We start from the raw sequence: 23368 nt of genomic DNA, 5'->3' as shown, positions 1-23368 counted from the left end.
ACAATTCTTAGATAATCATTTAAGACAACGCTTGTACCAACTCTGCTAAACTGGACAATTCTAGAAAAGATGATATATGTGGCAATTTCAGCTCTCTCTTTTTTGGGGGGGGACAGAATCTTGCTCTGCCACCTGGGGTAGAGTGCAGTGGCATCATCAAAGCTCAGTGCAATCCCCAACTTCTGGGCTCCAATGATCCTCTTGCCTCAGCCTCCCAAGTAGCTGGGACTACAGGCGCATGCCACTACACCCGGCTAATTATTTCTCTTTCTGGTAGAGATGGGGTCTCACTTTTGCTCAGGCTAGTCTCAAACTCTTTTTTTTTTTTTTTTTTTTTTGAGACAGAGTCTCACTCTGTTGCCCAGGCTAGAGTGAGTGCCGTGGCGTCAGCCTAGCTCACAGCAACCTCAAACTCCTGAGCTCAAGCAATCCTCCTGTCTCAGCCTCCCGAGTAGCTGGGACTACAGGCATGCACCACCATGCCCGGCTAATTTTTTCTATATATATATTTTTTTAGCTGTCCATATAATTTCTTTCTATTTTTAGTAGAGATGGGGTCTCGCTCTTGCTCAGGCTGGTCTCGAACTCCTGCGCTGAAACGATCCACCCACCTCGGCCTCCTAGAGTGCTAGGATTACAGGCGTGAGCCACCACGCCTGGCCTAGTCTCGAACTCTTGACCTCAAATGATCCTCCCGCTTCAGCCTCCCAGAGTGCTGGGATTACAGGCGTGAGCCACCACACTCAGCCTTAGCTCTCTTCCTTTAATATGATCTATTATTTTTCAGCTCTCAAAATAATAGTCAAACAAATAATTTAAAATGAACACCAATTTTTGTACATAGTTAAATAAAGGGCAAAGTTCCAACAATAATCTCTCTCTTTTTTTTTTTGAGACAGGGTCTCTGTCACCCAGGCTGGAGTGCAGTGGCACAATCAGAACTCACTGCAGCTTCAAACTCCTGAGGTCAAGCCTCTCACCTCAGCCTCCCAAGTAGCTGGGATTACAGGCATGCGCCACTGTGCCCATCCCCAGTGAGCTCTTTTTTAAAAAATTAATTTAAGGCTTGGCACTGTGACTCACGCCTGTAATCCTAGCACTCTGGGAGACTGAGGCAGGAGGATTGCCTGAGCTCAGAAGTTCAAGACCAGCCTCAGCAAGAGCGAGACCCCATCTCTACAAAAAATAGAAAAAAAAGTAGCTGGGCATCATGGTGCTCGCCTGTAGTCCCAGCTACTCGGGAGGCTGAGGCAGGAGGATAGCTTGAGCCCAGGAGTTTGAGGTTGCAGTGAGCTATCATGATGCCACTGCAGTCTACCCAGGGTGAGGGAATGAGACTCTGTCTCAAAAAAATAAATAAAACTTTTTTTTTAATTATCCAGGTGTGGTGGTGTGCATCTATAGTCCCAGCTACTTGGGAGGCTGCAGTGAGAGGATCACTTGAGCTCAGGAGCTCGAGATTGCAATGAGCTATGATAGCACCACTGAACTCCAGTCTGTGCAAAAAAGCAAGACCTTATCTGGTGGGGGTGGGGGTGGGGAGAGAAGACAGAAGAAATGGTATGTTTAATGGTCTAAAATAGCTAAACATTGTCATTGTAACAAGACCTATTGCTCATCTAGGACTTACTATGTGACTTGCACTTTACATATATAATTATTAATCTTTAGAAGAATTCTACAAGGTAGGAATATCTATTTTACAAATAAAGAAATGGAAACTCAAGTGGGTACAATGGCTCATACCTGTAATTCTAGCACTTTGGGAGACTGAGGTGGGAGGACTGCTTGAGGTCAGAAGTTCAAGACTAGCGTGGCCAACCTGGCAAGGACACATTTCCACAAGAAATAAAATTTAAAAATTGCCAGCACAGTGGCATATGCCTATAGTCCTAGCTACTTGGGAGGCTCAGGCAGCAGGAATGCTTCACTTGAGCCCAGGAGTTTGACGCTGCAGTTAGCTATGATTGCACCACTGCACTTCAGCCTGGGTGACAGAGTGAAACCCTCCAAAAAAAGAAAAAAAAACAAAAAAGTTACATCATAGTTTGCTCTGGGTCATGAAACAAGTAAGCTGGGATTTTAATTAGGACTCTCTGACTCTAAAGCAAACCTTTCCACTATACAATAACCTGTTTCATGAACATGTTCCATATATTATTAGACATTCATCTTAATAAAGTCTTATGCAACTAAGACATTGCTCTGCCTAAAAAAATAATACATTTTTAAAGCCTAACCTTCAAATGTCCTTCGCCTGTGAGGAACTCAGAGTAACCAGCATCAGTGGCCAGCAAACCTACAAATTGCATGCTGGGTCGTTGTTGTATAAAGGCTTCAACAGCTTTATCTGTCACATGCTTTCTCCCAGAAACATCCAAAGAGACAAGGTTGGGTAGGATGTCTTTTTGTTCTAGTAAGCGAAGAGCTATGTCTGACGTAAACTGTTTATCATCTGAGATATCAAGATGATTTAGATGTTTTAGTTCCCGAACAACATCCAGTATCTGGGTAGTTGTCATTTTTAAACATTTCAAGTGATGCATGGTTAGCGATTTGAGTCGGTCTTTGCAGGCCAGCAGAGCAGTGATGTCTGTGATCGAGGTGTTAGAAATATCCAGGCTCTCTAATCTTGGCAACGAGGCAACTTCAGCCAGGTCTTCATTATAAAAGAGAACATTGGTGATGCTTAAAGCTCGAAGGCCAGAAAGCCGGCTGAAGCACCGCTCGTAAGGATCCTCAAGGGAGAGAGTTAATGAATTCAGCACTAGGCACTGGAGATTTTGCTGGATCCATTTGTTACTGCCAAGACCACTGATAATGTCTGTAATTGTGATATCAGCATTCACACCTGTGGCATCAAGTTCCACTAACTTGTGGTGGCAGAAAGCTTTCCGGAAAGCAACAGCAGAGATCTTTGCTTTGCGAATGCAAGCTCGCTTTAAGCGCATTTGGTTGCCCCTAAAAATACCCACAGTTCCATCATTCAGTAGACCTGGGAAAAAACAAGCAACATTTTAACTTCAAAAAACAGTTAAAGAATAGCTAAAATTTCTATCACACTTAAATTTCCAAAGCACTCCCACATAACAGTATCTCATTTGATAATCACAATTCACTGAGAGGAGAATATTATTATCTACAATTTATGGACAGGTAAACTGGGGCTCAGAAAGTGCTTTTCCACAATCACAGAGCTAGCAAATGACAGAATCAGGACGTCACAGACATTACTGATATACACTAACACCTGGTTCTCCTCGCCTTACTAGACATATAGACAGCTACATTTTCCAGCCCTCCCTTGTAGTTAGATGAGGCCATGTTCCTAGTTCAGGCCCATGGGCTGTAGGCTGAAGCACCTGAGAGCCAGTGCATGATTTTTCATGCTATCTTTTCCTGCTAGGAAAAATGAGGAGGCTTCATGTTGTAGAGAGTGTACCTTTATGAAGGTGGAACCTCCATCAGTTTAGATCCTAGGGTGACCAAGAAGCAGAACCTTCTACAGACTTATAGAGGTTATATACCATGAGTGAGTTATAAACTTTGTGTTAAGTATATGATTTGCTACAACTCATTTCTAGTTTATCCTTTAAATTCACTATAACACTTTGTTATACACACAAACACATATACATACAGTATATTTAGCACATATAATGCCTACAAATTAATTATCAAACCACTAGCCAGATCTGAAACCTAATTAAAAAGATCTAGTAGTTATAGCCCCTCCCTCCCTGTCAGATGAATGCAAATGAAGTAGACATAGTAACCTCTTGAAATCCCTTAGAGATCTACCTGTCCACCAATCAAGTGCCACCAATATATGATACAAATCTCAACAATATTATATATTAAACAACATCTACTGTGAAAGAAATAACAGTCATGCCAATAAAAGGTAGTCTAAGAACAGTCTGGGGTGAATTACCACTTAGCCCCAGGTAAATAAATAGCCTGAAGTCAAGAGAAAAACTTTTTTTTTTTTTTTTTTTAGACAGAGTCTTGCTCTGTTGCCTGGGCTAGAGTGCAGTGGAATCAGCACAGCTCACTGCAGCCTCCAACTCCTGGGATAAAGCAATCCTCCTGCCTCAGCCTCCTGAGTAGCTGGGACTGGGACTACAGGTGTGTGCCACCAGGCCTCGCTAATTTTTTCTTTCTTTCTTTTTTTTTTTTTTTGGTAGAGATGGTCTCATTCTTGCTCAAGCTGATCTTGAACTCCTGACCTGAAGCAATCCTCCCGCCCACCTAGATTTACAGGCATGAGCCAGCCTGCCCGGCCCAAGAGAAGAACTCTTAAGTGGTACCTCAGCTAGCTCATTCTCAAGAAGTAGGTAGGCTGCCAGCCAGCTACGCTTAAATTAGAACTAAGGTATTTTTTAAAGGCAGCACTACTATCTAACAGATTTTTCACTTAATTATCATTAAACAGTTAAAAACTCGGGCTGGGTGTGGTGGCTCAGGCCTATAATCCTAGTGCTTTGGAAGGCTAAGGCAGGAGGATTGCTTGAGGTCAGGAGTTCAAGACCAGCCTGAGCAATGTAGCAAGACCCCCATATCTATAAAAAAGAAAAATTAGCTGGGCATGGTGGTGCATGCTTGTAGTTCCAGCTACACAGGAGGCTGAGGCAGAAGGATCACTTGAGCCCAGGTGTTTGAGGTTGCTGTGAGCTATGATCATGCCACTACCCTCATGTCCAGGCAACAAAGTTAGATCATGTCTGAAACAGAAAAAAAAAAATTTTTTTTTTTTTTTTTGAGACAGAGTCTCACTCTGTTGCCCAGGCTAGAGTGAGTGCCGTGGCATCAGCCTAGCTCACAGCAACCTCAAACTCCTGAGCTCGAGCGATCCTCCTGTCTCAGCCTCCCGAGTAGCTGGGACTACAGGCATGCACCACCATGCCCGGCTAATTTTTTCTATATATATTTTTAGCTGTCCATATAATTTCTTTCTATTTTTTAGTAGAGATGGGGTCTCGCTCTTGCTCAGGCTGGTCTCGAACTCCTGAGCTCAAACGATCCGCCCACCTCGGCCTCCCAGAGTGCTAGGATTACAGGCGTGAGCCACCGCGCCCGGCCTTGAAAAAAAAAAAAAATTTTAAATGGGCAAATGATCTAAATAGACATTTCTTAAAAGAAGACATACAAATGGCCAAAAAATACATGAAAAAATGCTCAGTATCACTAATCATCAGGGAAATGCAAATCAAAACCACAATGAAGTATCATCTCATACCAGTTAGGATGGCTATTTTCAAAAAGACAAAAAAATAACATGCTAGCAAGGATGTAAAGAAAAGGGAACTCTTATAAACTGTTGGTGGGACTGTAAACTAGTACAGCCACTATGGAGAACAATATAGAGGTCCCTCAAAAAACTATAAACAGAACTACCATATGATTCAGTAATCACACTATGGGGCATTTATCCAAAGGAAAGGAAATCAGTATAATGAACAGACATCTGCAGCCCTGTTTACTGTAGTACTATTCACAATAGTCAAGATATGGAATCCACCTAGGTGTCCAACAATAGATGAATGGATAAAGGAAATGTAGCATAATATACACAAGCAAATACTATTCAGCCATAAAAAAGAATGAAGTCCTGTTACAGCAAGCAACATGGATGGAACTGGAGGATATTTTGTTAAGTGAAATAAGCCAGAATCAGAAAGTTAAACATTGCATGTTCTCACTCATATGTGGAAGCTAAAAAAAAGTTGATCTCATAGAAGCAAAAAGTAGAACAAAGGATACTAGAGGCCAGGAAAGATGGGTGGGGGGGGAGGAATTTGTTAGAGTATACAAAATTACAACTAGATAGGCATAAGCTCTAATGTTCTATATCACTGTAGGATGTAGCATTAACAATAATATATAGTTGCGAATAGCTAGGAGGAGGATACTGAATGTTCCCAGCACAAAGAAATGACATGCTAATTACCCTGATGTGATCACTATACATTATATGATTGAAACATCACTACTTACCCCATAAATATGCACAGCAATTATATGTCAATTTAAAAAATACAACAAAAAAATAAAAAAAAGACTGCTAACAATATCATTAATCCTTTGAGTTGGGTAAATAAGTAAAACATTTTAAATGCATATGTTAAGCATTTTCTAAAATCAATGCTATTAGGAAAAGTATAGTATTACCAATATTACAAGCATTCATAGAACAATTTTTTTCTATTTAAAAGTTTTCATGTACACTACCCTTAGGTGATGGGTACACCAAAAGTCCAGCCCCACACTATACCAAATATGCATGTAACAGAATTCAATTTGTACTCTCTAAATCTATTAAAGTTTTTTTTTAATTTAAAAAAAGAAGCCAGGCACAGTGGCTCACACCTGTGATCCTAGCACTTTTGGAGGCTGAGGTAAGAGAATCGAGGTCTGGAGTTTGAGACCACCCGAAGCAAGAGCGAGACCCCATCTCTACTAAAAAACAGAAAAATTAGCCAGGTGTGGTGGCGTGAGCCTGCAGTCCTAGCTACCCAGGAGTCTGAGGCAGGAGGATTGCTTAAACCCAGGAGTTTGAGATTGCAGTGAGCTATGATGATGCCACTGCACTCTAGCCCGGGTGACAGAGCAAGACTCTGTCTCAAAAAATAAAATTAAATTGAAAAAGAAAGGAAAAAGAAAATTTGCAGGAAATGAATGAGGAGAATAAAAGTTTGTTTTTCATTAATGAATATGATGAGTACCCCAAAGTCACAAATCTAGAATCTAGATATTTAACTTTTGAAACTTCAACTAAAAGAATCCCTCAAAACATCAAAGCATGTTGTTAAACTCACTGAATATAAAATTATTATTGAATCAAAATGAACTGGAACAATTTTAAAAAAGTCATAAAGTCTTTTGTATGTCAATCTGAACAAAATACTTAAAAGAATCAGGCTGAAGAGTCAATGTTAATGACTATAATCTGTTTTATACATAGTTTCTGACACTACAATACATTTCAATTTAAAAAAAGTTTTCAAACACAGAAAAATTTATAAAGCAGCTTTTAAAAATTGTGACAAGAATTGGCAACATGTTCTCTTGCATAGTTTCAGTAGTGTCCACTCTTGTTTGAAGATGGACATGATTTTTACAAAGAGATTAAATAATTTAGAAGCCTTTTTGGTGAAAAAAGCAGGTAATCACATTGTGATAACACACAATGTGTTATTAAGGGGCAGCAAGTTATTTCTCTGACCCTCAGTTTCCTCCTCGGAAGGCAGTTTGAAAAGAAAAGGTAGAATATACATTTATTTTTATTTTTTTTTTTTTTGAGACAGAGTCTCACTCTGTTGCCCAGGCTAGAGTGAGTGCCGTGGCGTCAGCCTAGCTCACAGCAACCTCAAACTCCTGAGCTCAAGCAATCCTCCTGTCTCAGCCTCCCAAGTAGCTGGGACTACAGGCATGCGCCACCATGCCCAGCTAATTTTTTCTATATATGTTTTTAGCTGTCCATATAATTTCTTTATATTTTTAGTAGAGATGGGGTCTCGCTCTTGCTCAGGCTGGTCTTGAACTCCTGAGCTCAAACGATCCGCCCACCTCGGCCTCCCAGAGTGCTAGGATTACAGGCATGAGCCACCACGCCCGGCCCCCACTCTTCCTTGGAATGCATTATCTATATTCATGCTTAATAGTTACGTGTGTGTATATATATATATACATATAAAGTCACAGCAAAAGTGTAAACCATTATCTGGCATCTAGGAGCAGGGATGCTTCTAATGTAGGTGCAGGAACGCCGTGTAGCACAATGGGAAGGGCATATATTTAGAATCAGACAGACTTGCATATGAACCAGGACTCCACCATTTATTAGCAGTTTGACCCTCAGCAAGTTACTTCTCTGAACCTCAGTTTCCTTATCTGTGTATAAATGGGGATAAAAACAGCTATCTTACAGAGTTTTTGAAAAAATTCCATGAAAATATATATAAAATGTCTACCACATAGGCAAGAAATAAATGATAGCTATTATTATTGCCAATTTTTCATTATATTTTATAGCTGTGGACAAATCATATTTCCTACTTGTAAGAGTTTACAAGCCCTAAAGATATAAAGGTATATCTTTTTCAACTTAAAACTTAAAAAGAACAAAAATACTCAATATACGTAACCAAAACTTCACAGATGAGATTTTCTCAATTTATTTTCAGAATTTATTTTTGAAAATAGAAGTACTAAATTAACTGTGATTTCCCGTTTAAATGGTCAAAAGCAGAAACTAATCTTTCCATAAGAGCATTGATTCTCTTACTGTCAAATAAAAATGTAATTTTTTGCTGGCCGACTTCTAAGTGGAGATTTTGTAAGTTAGAGGAGTTATTTCTTTTCCTTTTTTTTTCTTTTTTTTTTAAGACAGAGTCTCACTCTGTTGACTGGGCTAGAGTGCCGTGGCATCAGCCTAGCTCACAGCAACCTCAAACTCCTGGGCTCAAGCAATCCTACTGCCTCAGCCTGCCAAGTAGCTGGGACTACAGGCATGCGCCACCATGCCCGGCTCATTTTTTATATATATATACATTTTTAGTTGTCCAGCTAATTTCTTTCTATTTTTTAGTAGAGACAGGGTCTCGCTCTTGCTCAGGCTGGTCTCGAACTTCTGATCTCAAACGATCCCCACTTCAGCCTCCCAGAGGGCTACGATTACAGGCGTGAGCCACCATGCCCAGGCAAGAGGAGTTATTTCTGACAAGAATGGCTTCTCAAAACAAAAAAAAAAAAAGGTTTGCCCAGATTAGAAAAATGTTTATTCTAAATTACACAGTTAAGAGGAAGAATAAGTAAAAATAAGTGAATTCCTTTTCCTGGAATCAGGCTCATATGACCTTCCCTGTTATTTCTAAGAAAATAATTAAATGATTACAGTAGCACTTCAAAATCCAATGCCAATCAACAGCACATAATTTTTGTTTCTTCCATTTATTTTTTACCATGAAAAGCCATGGTCTGAAGCAGTCGATCAGCCACCTCCTGTGGGAATACTCCAGGTTCCTGCAGACAGAGTGTTCCATCTTGTCTTGCTGAACAGAACTTCTCAAGGTGAGTAGTGAGGAAATTCAAGCAGATATCAAGTAAGGAATATGGAGATGCCTCCTCCTTGGGGCCCAGGAAAAAAATATAAAGGAACAAAAAAGCCAACAAGTTAGTTTCCAGAAAAGCAAAGAATAAAACATTCATTTACTCATTCAACAAGTATTTATTTAGGTGTATCAAACGCCAGATAACTGTGTTAGGCAGTGGGAGTACAACATGTGATCCATATTCTCAGAAGCAAGAGAAGAGAAACATCGAAATAAACATTTACATACAGTCTCTTAAATACTATAATAGAGGACATACTGGATACTATGTAAGCACACAAGCAGGGGGTTCTCATCAGTCAGGCATGGTCAGGGGAAGACCTTAGAGGTATAGCAAATTAATCTTCCTAAATTACCACCCATGATCCTCCCTGCTCAAATCTTCAATAAACTCCCATGGGCCTGAAGACAAAAGACAAAATTCTTAGATTGTTAGACTGATATCCAAATCCTTCCGAAATCTAGCCCCAATTTACTTTTCAACTTGATCTCCTACTAAATTCCCATTCCAACCTGATGGTTCAATTTTTTTTTTTTAATTTTTTTGTTTTGTTTTGTTTTGAGACAGAGTCTCGCTCTGTCAACCCGGATAGAGTGCAGTGGCATCATCATAGCTCACAGCTACCTCAAACTCCTGGGCTCAAGTGATCCCCTCTCCCTCAGCCTCCCAAGTAGCTGGGACTACAGGTACATGCCACCACACCCAGCTAATTTTTCTATTTTTAGTAGAGGCAGGGTCTCACTCTTGCTCAGGCTGGTCTCGAACTCCTGGCCTCAAGCAATCCTCCTGCCTCAGCCTCCCAGAGTGCTAGAATTACAGGCATGAGCCATCAGCCCAGCCTGATAGTTCAAATATAATAAATTTACTTGAGTAAAAGAATACGGTATAGGTTTTACATTCTCAAAAAAGTTTAACCCAGTTTTCTAGTCTGAGGAATGAAAAACTAATCAAATTAGAACAAACAATTAAGTGTATGGGCTATAATTACTGAAATAAACACACCAAATGTCCCCAACAATGATATAATTAAAATATATTTAACCATCCATTAGGTACTTTCTATATTACTGTGCTGAATGTTTTACAAGAATTAGCCATTATTTCATTTATTCCTCACTCCCATTTTATAGAGTAGTCAAGTGTTATCTTCATTTTCCATAAATGAAAATAGGCTCAGGAAGGTAACATCTTTCTCAGCATTACATATACAGTAAGTGACAAAGTGTTGCTTCAAACTAGAAACTGATAGGGAGCACAACTCTTAGACACATTACACTGCACATGTAACATTTTAATGGCTAAGTAATACACAATCATTAAAAATTATATTTCAAAAGCCGGGTGAGGTGGCTCACACCTATAATCCCAGCACTTTGGGAGGCTGAGATGGGAGGATTACTTGAGCCCAGGAGTTGGAGACCACTGTGGGCAATACAGCAACACAGCGAGACTCCCCTGTCTACAAAAAATTATCTGGGTGTGCTGCACATACCTATAGTACTAGCTACTTGGAAGGCTGAGGCAGGAGGATCGCTTAAGCCCAGGAGTTTGAGGTTGCTGAGAGCTAGGCTGACACCACGGCACTCACTCTAGCCCGGGCAACAAAGCGAGACTCTGTTTCAAAAAAAAAAAAAAAAAAAAACAAGGGGAATCTTCACCATTACAACATGTATTTAGCACTGTAGTTTATAAAGCCTTTTCAAAACAATCATTACAACTCTGTGAGGTAAGGAGAACAGAGATTATTTCTATTTCTGCCACTTTCCTAGTGGCAGCCACGCCTCCCTTACTTTATACTTGCTGTTACCTCTCCTTAGAATGTCCTTCACCATCTGTTCTGCCTATCCAAGTCCTACTCATCTTGCAAGAGCCACTTCACATGCCCATTACTACATGAAGCTATCTCTCATAAACCAAAACACAGGCAGATGTAATCATACTACACATGTATGTATAGTTCTATAACAATCATCCACTGTAATTTATTTGTTTAGATAGCTGTCTCCCCTGTCTAGGCTATTAGATCAAGGATAGTTAGTAGTTCTCAAATGTTTTTGGTCTGTAGTCCACTCAGGAGGGAAAAGACCTCAGAGCCTACCCATCCCTCCTGGTTCTCACGTTTCACTGGAAAACAGTAATAACAATAAAGTATCACTTTGCAAGGAAATTTTATATACATCTGCTTTGACAATAAGAAAAGGGATGTTTCCTAATTGAATAACAATGTATCAAGGTCTAAATTTGGAAACTTTTAAGTTAAAAGTATATTAATGCAACTATACATTACCACATACCAGAGCTAACCAAATAAACCACAACAAATGAAATCAATAATAAAGTTAATGATAATTCATAATTAAGAAACAAACTAGCAAACAAAAACTACCATCAACTCAAGACAATATTACTGATGCACTGATTACAAAGCTCCCTTATAAGAAATTACAGGAATTCCAACAAACTACATTTGTACATACACAGAAGGAGCTTTGCAACACTTCCAAATACCGCATAGACATTTTTTTCCCCCCTGAAAGACAGGGTCTCACTCTGTTGCCCGGGCTAGAGTACAGTGGTACGATCACAGCTCACTGCAACCTCAAACTCCTGGGCTCAAGCAATCCTCCTGCCTCAGCTTCCATAGTAGCTGGGACTACAGGCGTGCACCACCACACCCGGCTAATTTTTAAGTCCTTTTTTTAGAGACGGGGTCTCGCTATGTTGCCCAGGCTGGTGTTGAACTCCTGGCCTCAAGCAATCCTCCTACCTTGGCCACCCAAAGTGCTAGGATTATAGGCATGAGCTATAGTGCCTGGCCTGGGCACTACAGTTCTAGAGTTCTCAGTAAACTCTAGTAATCTGCTAACTTTAATTTTATGATTACTAAATTGTAGCAATCACTAGTAATTCACCTAATAGTTCTGTGGTATGGATCCCTTAATTGTATATAAAAATCAAAAGTCTGGAAATTGCATCATTTACCAGTCCCTAGGAGTTAAGAAAAGGATTTTCAGGACAGTTCATGATCCTTCAGGAGGAGCTCTGTGTCCCACACGTTGAAAACCACCAGGTTAAGAGTTAAGAACCATTCCTTAGCCAGGTATGGTGGTGCATGCCTGTAACATCAGCTACTTGGGAGGCTGAGGCAGGAAGATTGCTTGAGCCCAGGAGACTGAGATCAGCCTGGGCAACATATTGAGACCAAAAAAAAAAAAAAAAAAAAGCCTTATATATTTCTCTTTCCCCCTACTCTGACAGCATAAATGCTCAGTGTCTATTGAGTAAGAAATAAATATGAATAAATGAACTGCCTTTAGGCAGATCCCCTGCTTTTGAACCACAGCTTCTTATAAAAACATGGCACACCTGGGAGCATGGGGCTATGAAGACAGGGCAAAAAAGGAATCTTACATCATTAGCTCTTCCTAAATATTCTCACAGTTTTCTTTTAATCTCCACCCTCCTTTTTTTTTTTTTTGCTTTCTTATACTCTCCCCTTTCTTGAAGTATTTAGTTATCTACACAGCATTCAACCATAGAGACATTCTCAATCACTTTCCCATAACTTAGTTATCTATTGTTGGTTGGTTTGTTTTGTATATTTAAAACTTTCATTTTGTTACTATATTGACAGAGCCATAGCAAAGAAGTATTTCAACATTCTGAGCAGTGGCTCATCCATTTTTACAAAGTGGGAACATGGGAGACACTGGGAATCGACTACATATGGTATTGCTGCTGGTATGATGGAAAATGAAAGAGATTCTTGTAGATCAGGCATTTTTTTTATTTTTTTATCTTTTTTATTTGTATAAATTTAATGGGTACAAGTGCAGTTTTGTTACATGAATATATTACATATTGATGAAGTCTGGGCTTTCACAGTAATCGTCGTCCGAATAATGTAGGTCGTACCCATTAATTAGGCATCTTTCATACTTGAGAACTGAGGCCCCATGATACACTTCTAATAAATTATTTGTTAAATGAATTAGTAAATTACTGGATGGATGACTTGTCTCAAAACTTATTTTTCGGGCCCAGCATGGGTATTCTATTGTATTTTCTTATATTTTAATTGGATCTTTCTTAGCATCAAAAAAATGCCTTTTAAATGTCATCTACTGAGAGCTCACTCAATTCCATCTGTAGTTCTCTAAGTGCCTTGGTGATAGCAACTAGGTAAGGCTGAAATGCTAATTTGAGTGTGATGTCACGATTCTCAAAGTCAGTGAATCTTTCATTGTATTCTCCAATTAATAGGTCTATAATAGCTGCGTATTCTTCAAATGACTCGCATATATCATCCTGCTCATCAATGACCTTTGCTAACTGGGGAAAATGTTCATCCGAAACTTCCTCTTGAAAAAGGAGTACTTGAAAAAAAAAAAAGAAAGAAAGAAAAAGAAGTATTTGATCATGCCACTGCACTCTAGCCCTGGCAAAAGAGGAAGATTCTATCTTAAAAAAAAAAAAAGAAAAGAAAAGAAAAGAAAAAAAAAAAAGAAAAAGAAAGAAAGCGAGTAGTACCAAGGGTACAGATACATTGAACTATTTGGCATGAACTATGGGAGTAGTTATTTTTCTTTTTTCAAAACCACCAACTACTCTTCATAGACCCCAAGATGCCAAACTAAAAACTAAAGCAAGCTTCTTGCATATATCACTTTAAGGCCTGGCCAGTATGGCAAGCCGGCTATGTGCTAAAGGGCAAGGAGGTAGAGTTCTATCTAAAAAAGATCAAGGCCTGGAAAGGGTAAGTAAATCTCCCTGTCTTCCTTCTTAGGTCATGCAATAAAGTTATTCTAAGACAAAACAAAAATTCAAGTCAATGATTATTAAGCAGATGAGCAGATCATAAGAATCACTAACTCAAAAAGATACTTTAACATTATTTTCCTCTTAAATACAAGTGTGAGGTTTGAAATATAATATGGTAAACAGAGAAGCAGGGTTAATAATGGAAAGAGCACTGGGCTTGCAGTCAGTCCTGGCTCTGCTACTTTCTAACTGTGTGACCTCAGGAAAATCAATTAACTTCTCAGTTTTTTTATCTAAAAAATTGAAACTAAGCCTCTATCTTGATTACTTCACAAAATGGTAGTGAGGAATAAATGGGATGTGTGTGAAAATGCCTTTAAAATATTAAAGTACTCTGCAAATATTAACATAATTGAAATGAATGGTTCCTGGTATGGAAAGTTGGGTAATACATTCATGGAAGTAAGAGCTCAAGTTTACACAAAATTTAAACCTATAAAAGCAGTTTGCTCAAATTCCATAGTACTATAGCTAATAGAAAGTATCTACTCTACTATTGTATGGACCATTCACTTGCTAGAATCTTACTTTAAGAGACAGAAGGAATTACACAGAGGATTTAATAGAATCTATTATTTCAGAGATTTAAAATGGAGGCATAGAGAGATGAAATGATTTACCAAAGGTTACACAGCTTATAAAAATAAAATTATTGGTATTACATAACCAAGAAAACTCAAACTTTTTAAAAATGCTTTTAGAAAAGGAGAATATGATATTGAACAGGGATCAAGACACTGGAGAGCTAAGAAAAATATTTATACAGAGGAGAACTGGAAACAGGAAAAAACAAACACCAAAAAAGATCATTCTATAAAGGTAATAAAAATTTTAAAAATTATTAACCACCCCTCTAGACTTACCAGTAACTGATTCTTTGCTATTTGAGTTTAAATACTCTACTTTCTGGAAGGATATCTCCACAAATTATAGACAAGCAACTTGCAAGTGTTTATACAAAGGGATATTGCTTTGCAATTAATCTCCAAATTACGTGGCTTTCTTCCCAACTCTTCCTGATAAATCCTTCTGGACATAACACTTATCCTAGGTCAAAAGTACCACAAAAGCTAGTAAGAGAAACTATCTAATATATACTCATCAAACCTCTTTTCCCTCAGAGGACCTGTACAAAGTGTTCAACTTTTTTTCCTCTATCACAACTCACGTCTCACTTAACATCATGTTATACAATTCTATAAGATATATACATTCATTGAAAAAGTATTTACATACTTATTACGAGGTCAAGCACTAATGACATGATGTTGAAAAAACACAGTACTGCCCTCAAAGAGCCCAAAATATGGAGAGACAGCCAGCTTTGTTAAAAAAACAATAATACCACCACAAAATAACTGCAGTAGCCACGGCACATACAATGTACAGGAGAGGCACACGGAAAGGAATAACCCAAGGCTGCCTGGAGGTGACTGAAGGCTTCACAAAAGAAGTAGGGTATAAGAGGACACTTGAAGGTTTAACAGTCAAGAAGAGTAGGACAACATTCTAGGCAAAAGGCACAGTGTATGCAAAACTTGGAGGCACAGGCCGGGCGCGGTGGCTCACGCCTGTAATCCTAGCACTCTGGGAGGCCGAGGCGGGTGGATCGCTCAAGGTCAGGAGTTCGAGACCAGCCTGAGTGAGACCCCGTCTCTACTAAAAATAGAAAGACATTATATGGACAACTAAAAATCTATATAGAAAAAATTAGCCGGGCATGGTGGCGCATGCCTGTAGTCCCAGCTACTCGGGAGGCTGAGGCAGTAGGATCGCTTGAGCCGAGGAGTCTGAGGTTGCTGTGAGCTAAGCTGACGCCACGGCACTCACTCTAGCCTGGGCAACAAAGTGAGACTCTGTCTCAACAAAAAAAAAAAAAAAAAAAAAAAAAAAAAAAAAAAAACTTGGAGGCACAAAAAAAACAGCATAATATATGCTTAGTATTACTGAGCATAAAATGCAGACTCTCATAAAATGAGAAATGAGGCTGAAGCAATAGAAAAGATCAGAAGGGTCCTAATACACTATGCAAAACACTTTCATTCAACAACTATTTGCTGAGCCCCTACTATGTGCTAGACATCACCAGGTACACAGGATACAGATCTCTGTAGATCCATTGCTGTCCGTATGTACAGTTGCTGCCAGAGTTGTGCAGTATGATCTGTGGTTGCAGCCGCCCTATAAGGCCACTGTAAACTAATATCTTGATATTTTCAATGCATAATAGATGTTGTTAGGATTAACAGAGTACAGTATCATTTTAAAATATTACTGAATTCCTAAAAGCTTTTTGCTTTATCCCCCACAATTAATGTATTCTGAAAGTACATTCTTTTCATATCTCACAAGGTTTTCAGTGTTAAAAAGGTAGGTCAGGCATGGTGGCTTACCCCTCTAATCCTACCATTTTGGGATGTTGAGGTGGGAGGATTACTTGAGGCCAAGAGTTTGAGACCAGCCTGGGCAACAGTGAGACCCTGTCTCTACAAAAAGTTTAAAAAATTAGCCAGGCATGGTGGCGCATACCTGTAGTCCCAGCCACTCAAGAGGTTGAAACAGGAGGATCGCTTGAGCCCAGGAGTTAGAGGTTGCAGTGAGCTATGATGACCCCATGTACTCTAACCCAGGCAAGAGAGTGAGACTCTGTCTCAAAAGAAAAATAAAGGTATCTTCATGGAGTCCACTGCCTCACAAAATAGAGAAAACTAAAAATTTCTGAATAGGAAAAGTGACACAACTCCATTCTTCTTTTCCTCTTTCTGCCCTTGCCTAGTTACTATATGAGAATTTCTTTTTGTTTCCGTTATGAGCCTGTATAGTCTTAATCACGATTATTAAGTGTGAGAACAGTACATGTAGCATACAGTTTGTCAAAGAAATACTTAAATGATGAAGACATAGATATTCTCCTTGAAAGTGCTTTATAAAAATGATTTGGCAGTATGGATCAAGAACCATCAAATTGTACACACCCTTTGACCAATTTTTTTTCAATAAATATAAATAACCTTTATAATGGAAAAAATGGTGCAAATATTTTGAATGCTTGAATTCAGTTTAACCTCCTACAACCTCATGGAGTCTAAGGAAAGTATTGAAACAGCACAGGTTTAAAGGCCGGACAAACTTGTGTTTGAATTCAGCTCTGACACGAGCTATATAATGATCATAGGAAAGTTACCTGATTTTTCAAAGCCACAGTTTTTTATCTGTGTAATGAGAAAACATCAATCTCATGAAACTGTGAAGATTAATTAGCACATCACCTGATACATTGTGTGCTCACTAAATGAAATCTAATGTATGAGATCATGCTCCTCTAAATAAACGTCTCAGCATTCAAGAACTTTTGCCTTAACATTGTTTTTCTATTTTTTTAATTACTAGCATTAAAAATGCCTTTTATTCCATTGCAAATAATGACTACTTTTGCCACTTATTAGTTAAACTATGCTTTAAGAGCTAGCTTTAGAACCTACAAAAAAAGCAGTGTTTTAGCCAGCATTTCCAATTCATGGATATTGCATGGGCTCACATCATTAAATTCAATATTGATGTCTATTTCAATTTCTGTATTTTTGAACATTTAATAAAATAATTACCTAAAATTTTCTCCTTTAAAAACAGAATAGTTTGTGCTTGCTTCGGCAGCACATATACTAAAATTAGAACAATACTGAGAAGATTAGCATGGCCAAAAAATCTTAAAAAAAGAAAAAAAATAGAATAGTTTGAGAGTATATAAGAATTCAATCTACTGAACATGTGGAAATTAGGAGACTGGCTCATGATATAGTCATTCAATTGTTACAACTTCATCTGAACATTGAATATCACAGTAGTTTCAAAGTATTTTTATTCTAATACAAACTGTTAAAGATAGGAAACATAAGTTATGCTGATGATAAAATAAGAGTAAATAAGTACATTTATCTCATCAGGATTCTTAAAGATACATCAAGATATCTCAGTATTTTTTAAGTGTTAAAAATAAGAAATATGGTGATAGTTATATCAAATTTGGATTTTCATTTATTAGAAATAAACTATACACACTTCCAAGGTTTTAATTGGGGAGACAGGCTTGCAAGTAGCAGCCTGGAACTCTTCCTTTTGTCATTTAGAAACAAAGCAGAACAATCATAAAAACTTGTTGATTTTCTTAGCCAGACACACCTGTAGTCCCAGCTACACCAATAGCTGAGACACGAGGTTGCATAAGCACAGAAGTTGGAGGTTGCACTGAGCTATGATCATACCACTGCACTCTAGCCCAGGCAAAAGAGAGAGACCCTGTCTCAAAAAAATAAAATAAAATAAAAAATAAACAAACAAAAAACTTGTTGATTTTTGTAAGTAAAAAAATGCAAGAGTTACAAATTTAAGTTTTAGAAAAGTCAGTCCTTGGCTATTTTGATACCATAAACATAGTTTCAATCTACATTTTAATATGTATCCATTTAAAAATGTGACCAATAATGCTTTATCTTATGTTAATGTGTCATTTGTTAAACAGGAAAAGGGTGAAATTTGTTTAAATGTATTTTGTTTAATGTATTATTAAATGAATTACATGTATAATGTAAAAATAAAATATATTCTACTTAAAATTACTCCTTTCTCATACCCAAAAAAACTATACAAAAAATATGTTCTCGGAAATGATTAAACATGACCTCTAGAATAAACAATTTAATAAAATAAAAAGGAATAAAAAATAACAGCATTCTATTATTAGTACTTAAGAGATACCACCATTACTTTGAAATCAGGAACCCATAAAGATTAGATATAAAGTCCCACAAAGCAAAATTTGATAAAAACTATCTCAGTGACTTAAGATAATTGTACTTAGAGAAATTCACCGCAAGATACTCTGAAAATGATTAGAATGACTATCCTAAACAGAATTAGTTGAGTCTTATTTGTAAATTTTAGTGAAATAGGAAGTGATTCTGTCCTCATATATGATTAAGTCCACAGGCAAGATTTACCATCTATAGAAAATACCTATATAGAGTAATTATTTAATTTAGAAATCATTTTAGTCAGCTAATAAATTAAATTGTATGTCTGAAAGTTGGGTACAAGGAGATACAGAATGCCACCAGTGTTAACATTTAATCTCTGTGTGTATACAATACATAATTTTTCTTTTAAGCAAGAAGGAAATTTAGTAAGATTTCCTTCCTATTGTAGAACATTTCTCCACCTGTGCTTCTGAATGACTCTCTGTGATTCACACTGGAACAGGATCTCTCAGACTTATGGTTCAAAAGTATAAACTTGGCAGGGATTTTGATTTATTTATTGATTTTCCCCACACATATGCTCTTGTCAGTTTCAAGAACACATTTACTGATATTAATACTAACCTCCACCTTTTTAGTTCAAAATGTCACTATCATAAAAAAAAATAATTGATAGCTCTGATACAAAAACCCTGGGGATGGGAGGGGTCATTGTTGCCTGGGAATTATTGTCCTATTGCTATACCTGTGTATGCCTTGTCCTGTAACTAGGAATATACACTCTTCAAGGACAAAGTCCCGTCTTCTAAATACACTTCATACTCTGAAGCCCTAGTCGAATACCATGTACACACAAGGTGTCAAAGATGTGCTCTGGGAACTGAATCCTTTCAAGAGAGCATTGTTAAAACAGGCCACTGCTCCTTGCTTGACCTCCAGCTTTCTATATGAATAGATGTAAAAAGATGTATGTGTGGATGGATGTGTGTGTGTGTGTCAGTGTATTTTTCACCTGTGACTAACAATTAATATAATCTTCACTCAGCCATTACAGGACAATAAAGATGATATCAGCAACAAAAAGAATTAGTAATGATAATAATAAATAAGGTTGGGAAGTGCTGATTCCCTAATACATGCCCTTTGGGAGACCTACTGTTTATAAATAAAGGACTTTGGTAGGGTAAGTTTATTTTAATATTCTCATAAATCTATAAAGGCAGCATATATGAAAACTGAGGACCAGTGAGCAAAACTGCAATGTTGTTAGTGATTACACATAACTCCACAGTGACGCCTCTACGGAAAATTCACTTAGCCAAAAAGTAGTGTGTCAGATCTTCATATTTATTTCCCTGTACTCTCTTTCCTACCACCATAACAAGGTGAGAGTGAATGTTCACACACTTACTTTTCACCTAGACTAGTGCAGAATTCCTCATTCCAAACCATGTTTCATAATGCATTCAGAATGATCATCTTCAAAATCTTCTCTTGATTATGATCCTTCACACAAAAAAAATCTTTCAAGGTACTCACGGTCTCTACGATGAGGCCCAAACTCCTTAGCCTATAATTCAAGGTCCCCCGTGATGTGACCCTAGGCTCATCTCATCTCCTGCTGCACCCTCAATGCTAGCTTCACACATTTCCCAAAACATATCACACCTGCTTCTGTCTCAGCTTCTATGCTTAAGCTGGTCCCTTTACCAGGAATGGCTTCCCTTCACAAATTCTTACCCAATAAAACTTCACTTATTAAAACCCACAGTTGAAATGTGCCCTTCTCAGCAAAGCCTCCCTGAATATCTGGTCATCCGTAAAGTCCTTCATTCATTCAACAGATATTTATTGAGTACTTATTATGCACCAGGCACTACATAAGTATTAAAGATGTAATGACAGGCCAAATAAGCATGGTCTTTACCTTCATAGAGCTAGTACGTATCTCAGTGGATTGCTATGAGGACAAAATGAAATATATAAAGCACTTAAAATAGTATGTAGTACAACCATGTTCAATAAATATTAGCTATTAGTATTGCTGCTTAACCATCCCATCTAAAATAATTGCCTCCCCATACACACACATCACTTTATATCTTACCCTGGTTTATTTTTTCTTAGCGTTTGCAACTACCTCTCATTATATATTTATAGATCTGTTTATTATCTATCCTTTCTCCCATTTTTTTTTTAACCACTGTAACAACAGTGCCTACAACCTGGCCCTTAGCAGCTAGTCAAAAATAATCTCTATACTAATGATTTTTACATTCTGGAGGTAGAGACAGACTCTAATCAAATAACTTTAAGATATTAAAAAGTACAATTAATATGTATGCTATGAGAAAGAGCTACATAACAAACAAGGGTATGAGCTATGTTTTTTTAAGGCAGGTAGAACAGATAGGATTCTTTTGAGTTCCTTGAATTGAGAACTCCGGGATAGGTCAGAATTTAGCGAGCAAGAGAGAGTACCATCACAGGTCATTTGCACATGCTGTTCCTTCTATCTGGACTACTCTTTTTATAACATAACTCCTATAATTTGATCCCTCAGTTCTCTACTTGAAAGTAAGATCCTCTGCAAAGTCATCCCTGAGTATCCCATTCCATTATGCCACAACTTCTCCTTTGTTAGTACATTGAGAATGTATAAAACTCTTCACATTCAAAATTACATACATAAGATACAAAAAGCAAGGACCACATCTGTTTTACTACTTGTGATATCCCCAATGCCAACAGTCAATGGCACTCCAAAAACACTGTCAGAATGAAAAGTAAGGACTATTATCTTAGACCAGTGGTTCTCAAATTGTGGTTCACAAACCAGCAGCATCAGAATTACATGGGTTCTTGTCAGAAATGCAAACTCTCAGGCCCTACCCCAAACCTAATGAATCAAACTGGGGGGTTGGGGGGGAGCAAGCCCTTCAGGAGATTCTCATTTTGAAGTCTGAGAACTCATCTTAAACATCTCAACTATTTAAACACAACATAACAAACATATGACAAATATAAAATATAAAGCTTTATAATAATCATTCAACTCTATTTATTAAGTGCCTGCTAAACATATTGCACAAGGAAAACAAAAAAAGTAGCCTCTACAGACAATTCCTAACTCATTATAAGCTAATATTTTGCCTATTTTCACCTCTCCTATACATGTACTCTTACTCTGTGTGTCAATGGTAAGGAAAAATCAAGTTAGTTAGAGACAAAGTCTGAAACATAATCATGCCTAATATAATTGCTATGGTCTAATGTCTGTGCCCCCTAAAAATTCTTATGTTGAAATCTTAACCCCCAAAGTGATGGTATTAGGAGGTGGAGCCTTTGGAAAGCGATTAGAACACCAGAGCAGAACCCTCATGAATGGGATTAGCACCCTTATAAAAGAGGCCCCAGAGAGCTGTCTTTCCCCTTCCACCATGTGTGGGGACTATAAAAAAGATGCCATCTGCGAGTCAGGAAAAGAACCCTCACCAGACACTGAATCTGTTGGGGCCTTGATCTTGGACTTCTCAGCTTTCAGAACTCTGAGAAATAAATTTCTGTTGTTTATAAGCGGTTTATGGCATTTGCTACAGCAGACTAAATGGACTAAGACAGCATCTTTCTAGCTTCATTTCCTGCTATATATCTTCATTCTTGCATCCTTCCATGCTATATAAAGGTAATCCTGCTTCCTACAATGCATCCTGATCCCTTTTCACTTTCTACTCACATTCACAATGAAGCATTCTTTCTCTTCCCAAAATGATCTACATAAATCCTATTCATCTTTCAGGCCCAGCCCAAATGATACTTTGGGATCCTAAATACCCAAATAGGAGTACATAACTCCTCCCTCATAACTTATACATTTATTATCAGCGGGATGGCTCACACTTCCAAAAATCTAGCAATTTGATGTCTTAGGGAGGATGGCTTGTTATTCTGAAGAAAATATCACCATATCTCACTAAGTTTTCTTTTTGCACCAAAAATAAGATTCTCAAACTCACTCTGAGTAGTCCAGTTGCCTCAAATTTCAGTTTAAGATTATACTTGTCAGCTGGGAAAATGAGACCATAAAGTAAATCATTCAAGCACCTAGTTGTCCTGAGCACTAGGAATAACAGGAATAAATAAGGCACAGGTGCTGCCTATAGGAACTTATATTCCACAAAGAGAAAGAGGTTAGCACACAATAACAGGGTGATGGGTTGTGAAAGTGAAGGAGACAGACACAGGAAAATGACAACTTAAAAATGCAGGATCCAATGAGTTAGGGAAAGTTCATAGATTAAACGATTTTATAGTAATACACTTTCCTAAAGAACAGATGGAGGGAAAATAGAAACTGACTGACATCATAGGAGAATATGATTATTAGGATTTAGGGGTTTTTTGTTTGTTTGTTTTGTTTTGAGACAGAGTCTCACTGTGTTGCCCGGGCTAGAGTGCCGTGATGTCAGCCTAGCTCACAGCAACCTCAAACTCCTGGGCTCAAGTGATCCTTCTGCCTCAGCCTCCCGAGTAGCTGGGACTACAGGCATGCGCCACCATGCCCGGCTAATTTTTTGTATATATTTTAGTCATCCAGCTAATTTCTTCCTATTTTTAGTAGGGACAGGGTCTCGCTGTTGCTCAGGTTGGTCTCAAACTCCTGAGCTCAAATCGACCCG

The 23368-nt window shown here is 38.0% G+C and overlaps 1 protein-coding gene and 1 pseudogene across 2 annotated transcripts in view; one reads left to right on the top strand and one right to left on the bottom strand.

Moving 5' to 3' along the window:
- Positions 1-23368, bottom strand: part of ZYG11B (zyg-11 family member B, cell cycle regulator) — a 71610-nt gene that overhangs the window by 46758 nt on the left and 1484 nt on the right. For both annotated transcript variants that reach the window (XM_069477946.1, XM_069477947.1), the window contains exons 2-3: positions 8964-9129; positions 2241-2995 (exon numbers count right to left, since the gene is read on the bottom strand). In XM_069477946.1, coding sequence (XP_069334047.1) covers positions 2241-2995; positions 8964-9129 — 921 coding nt within the window. The remainder of the gene's footprint in view (positions 1-2240; positions 2996-8963; positions 9130-23368) is intronic.
- LOC138391108 (U6 spliceosomal RNA) lies at positions 17574-17671 on the top strand (annotated as a pseudogene).

Source organism: Eulemur rufifrons, chromosome 8 (genome assembly GCF_041146395.1).
Source record: "Eulemur rufifrons isolate Redbay chromosome 8, OSU_ERuf_1, whole genome shotgun sequence".
In the NCBI taxonomy this organism is placed as follows: Eukaryota; Metazoa; Chordata; class Mammalia; order Primates; family Lemuridae; genus Eulemur; species Eulemur rufifrons.
The sequence above is the reverse complement of the archived record's forward strand: the minus strand, read 5'-3'. Positions and strand labels throughout refer to the sequence as shown.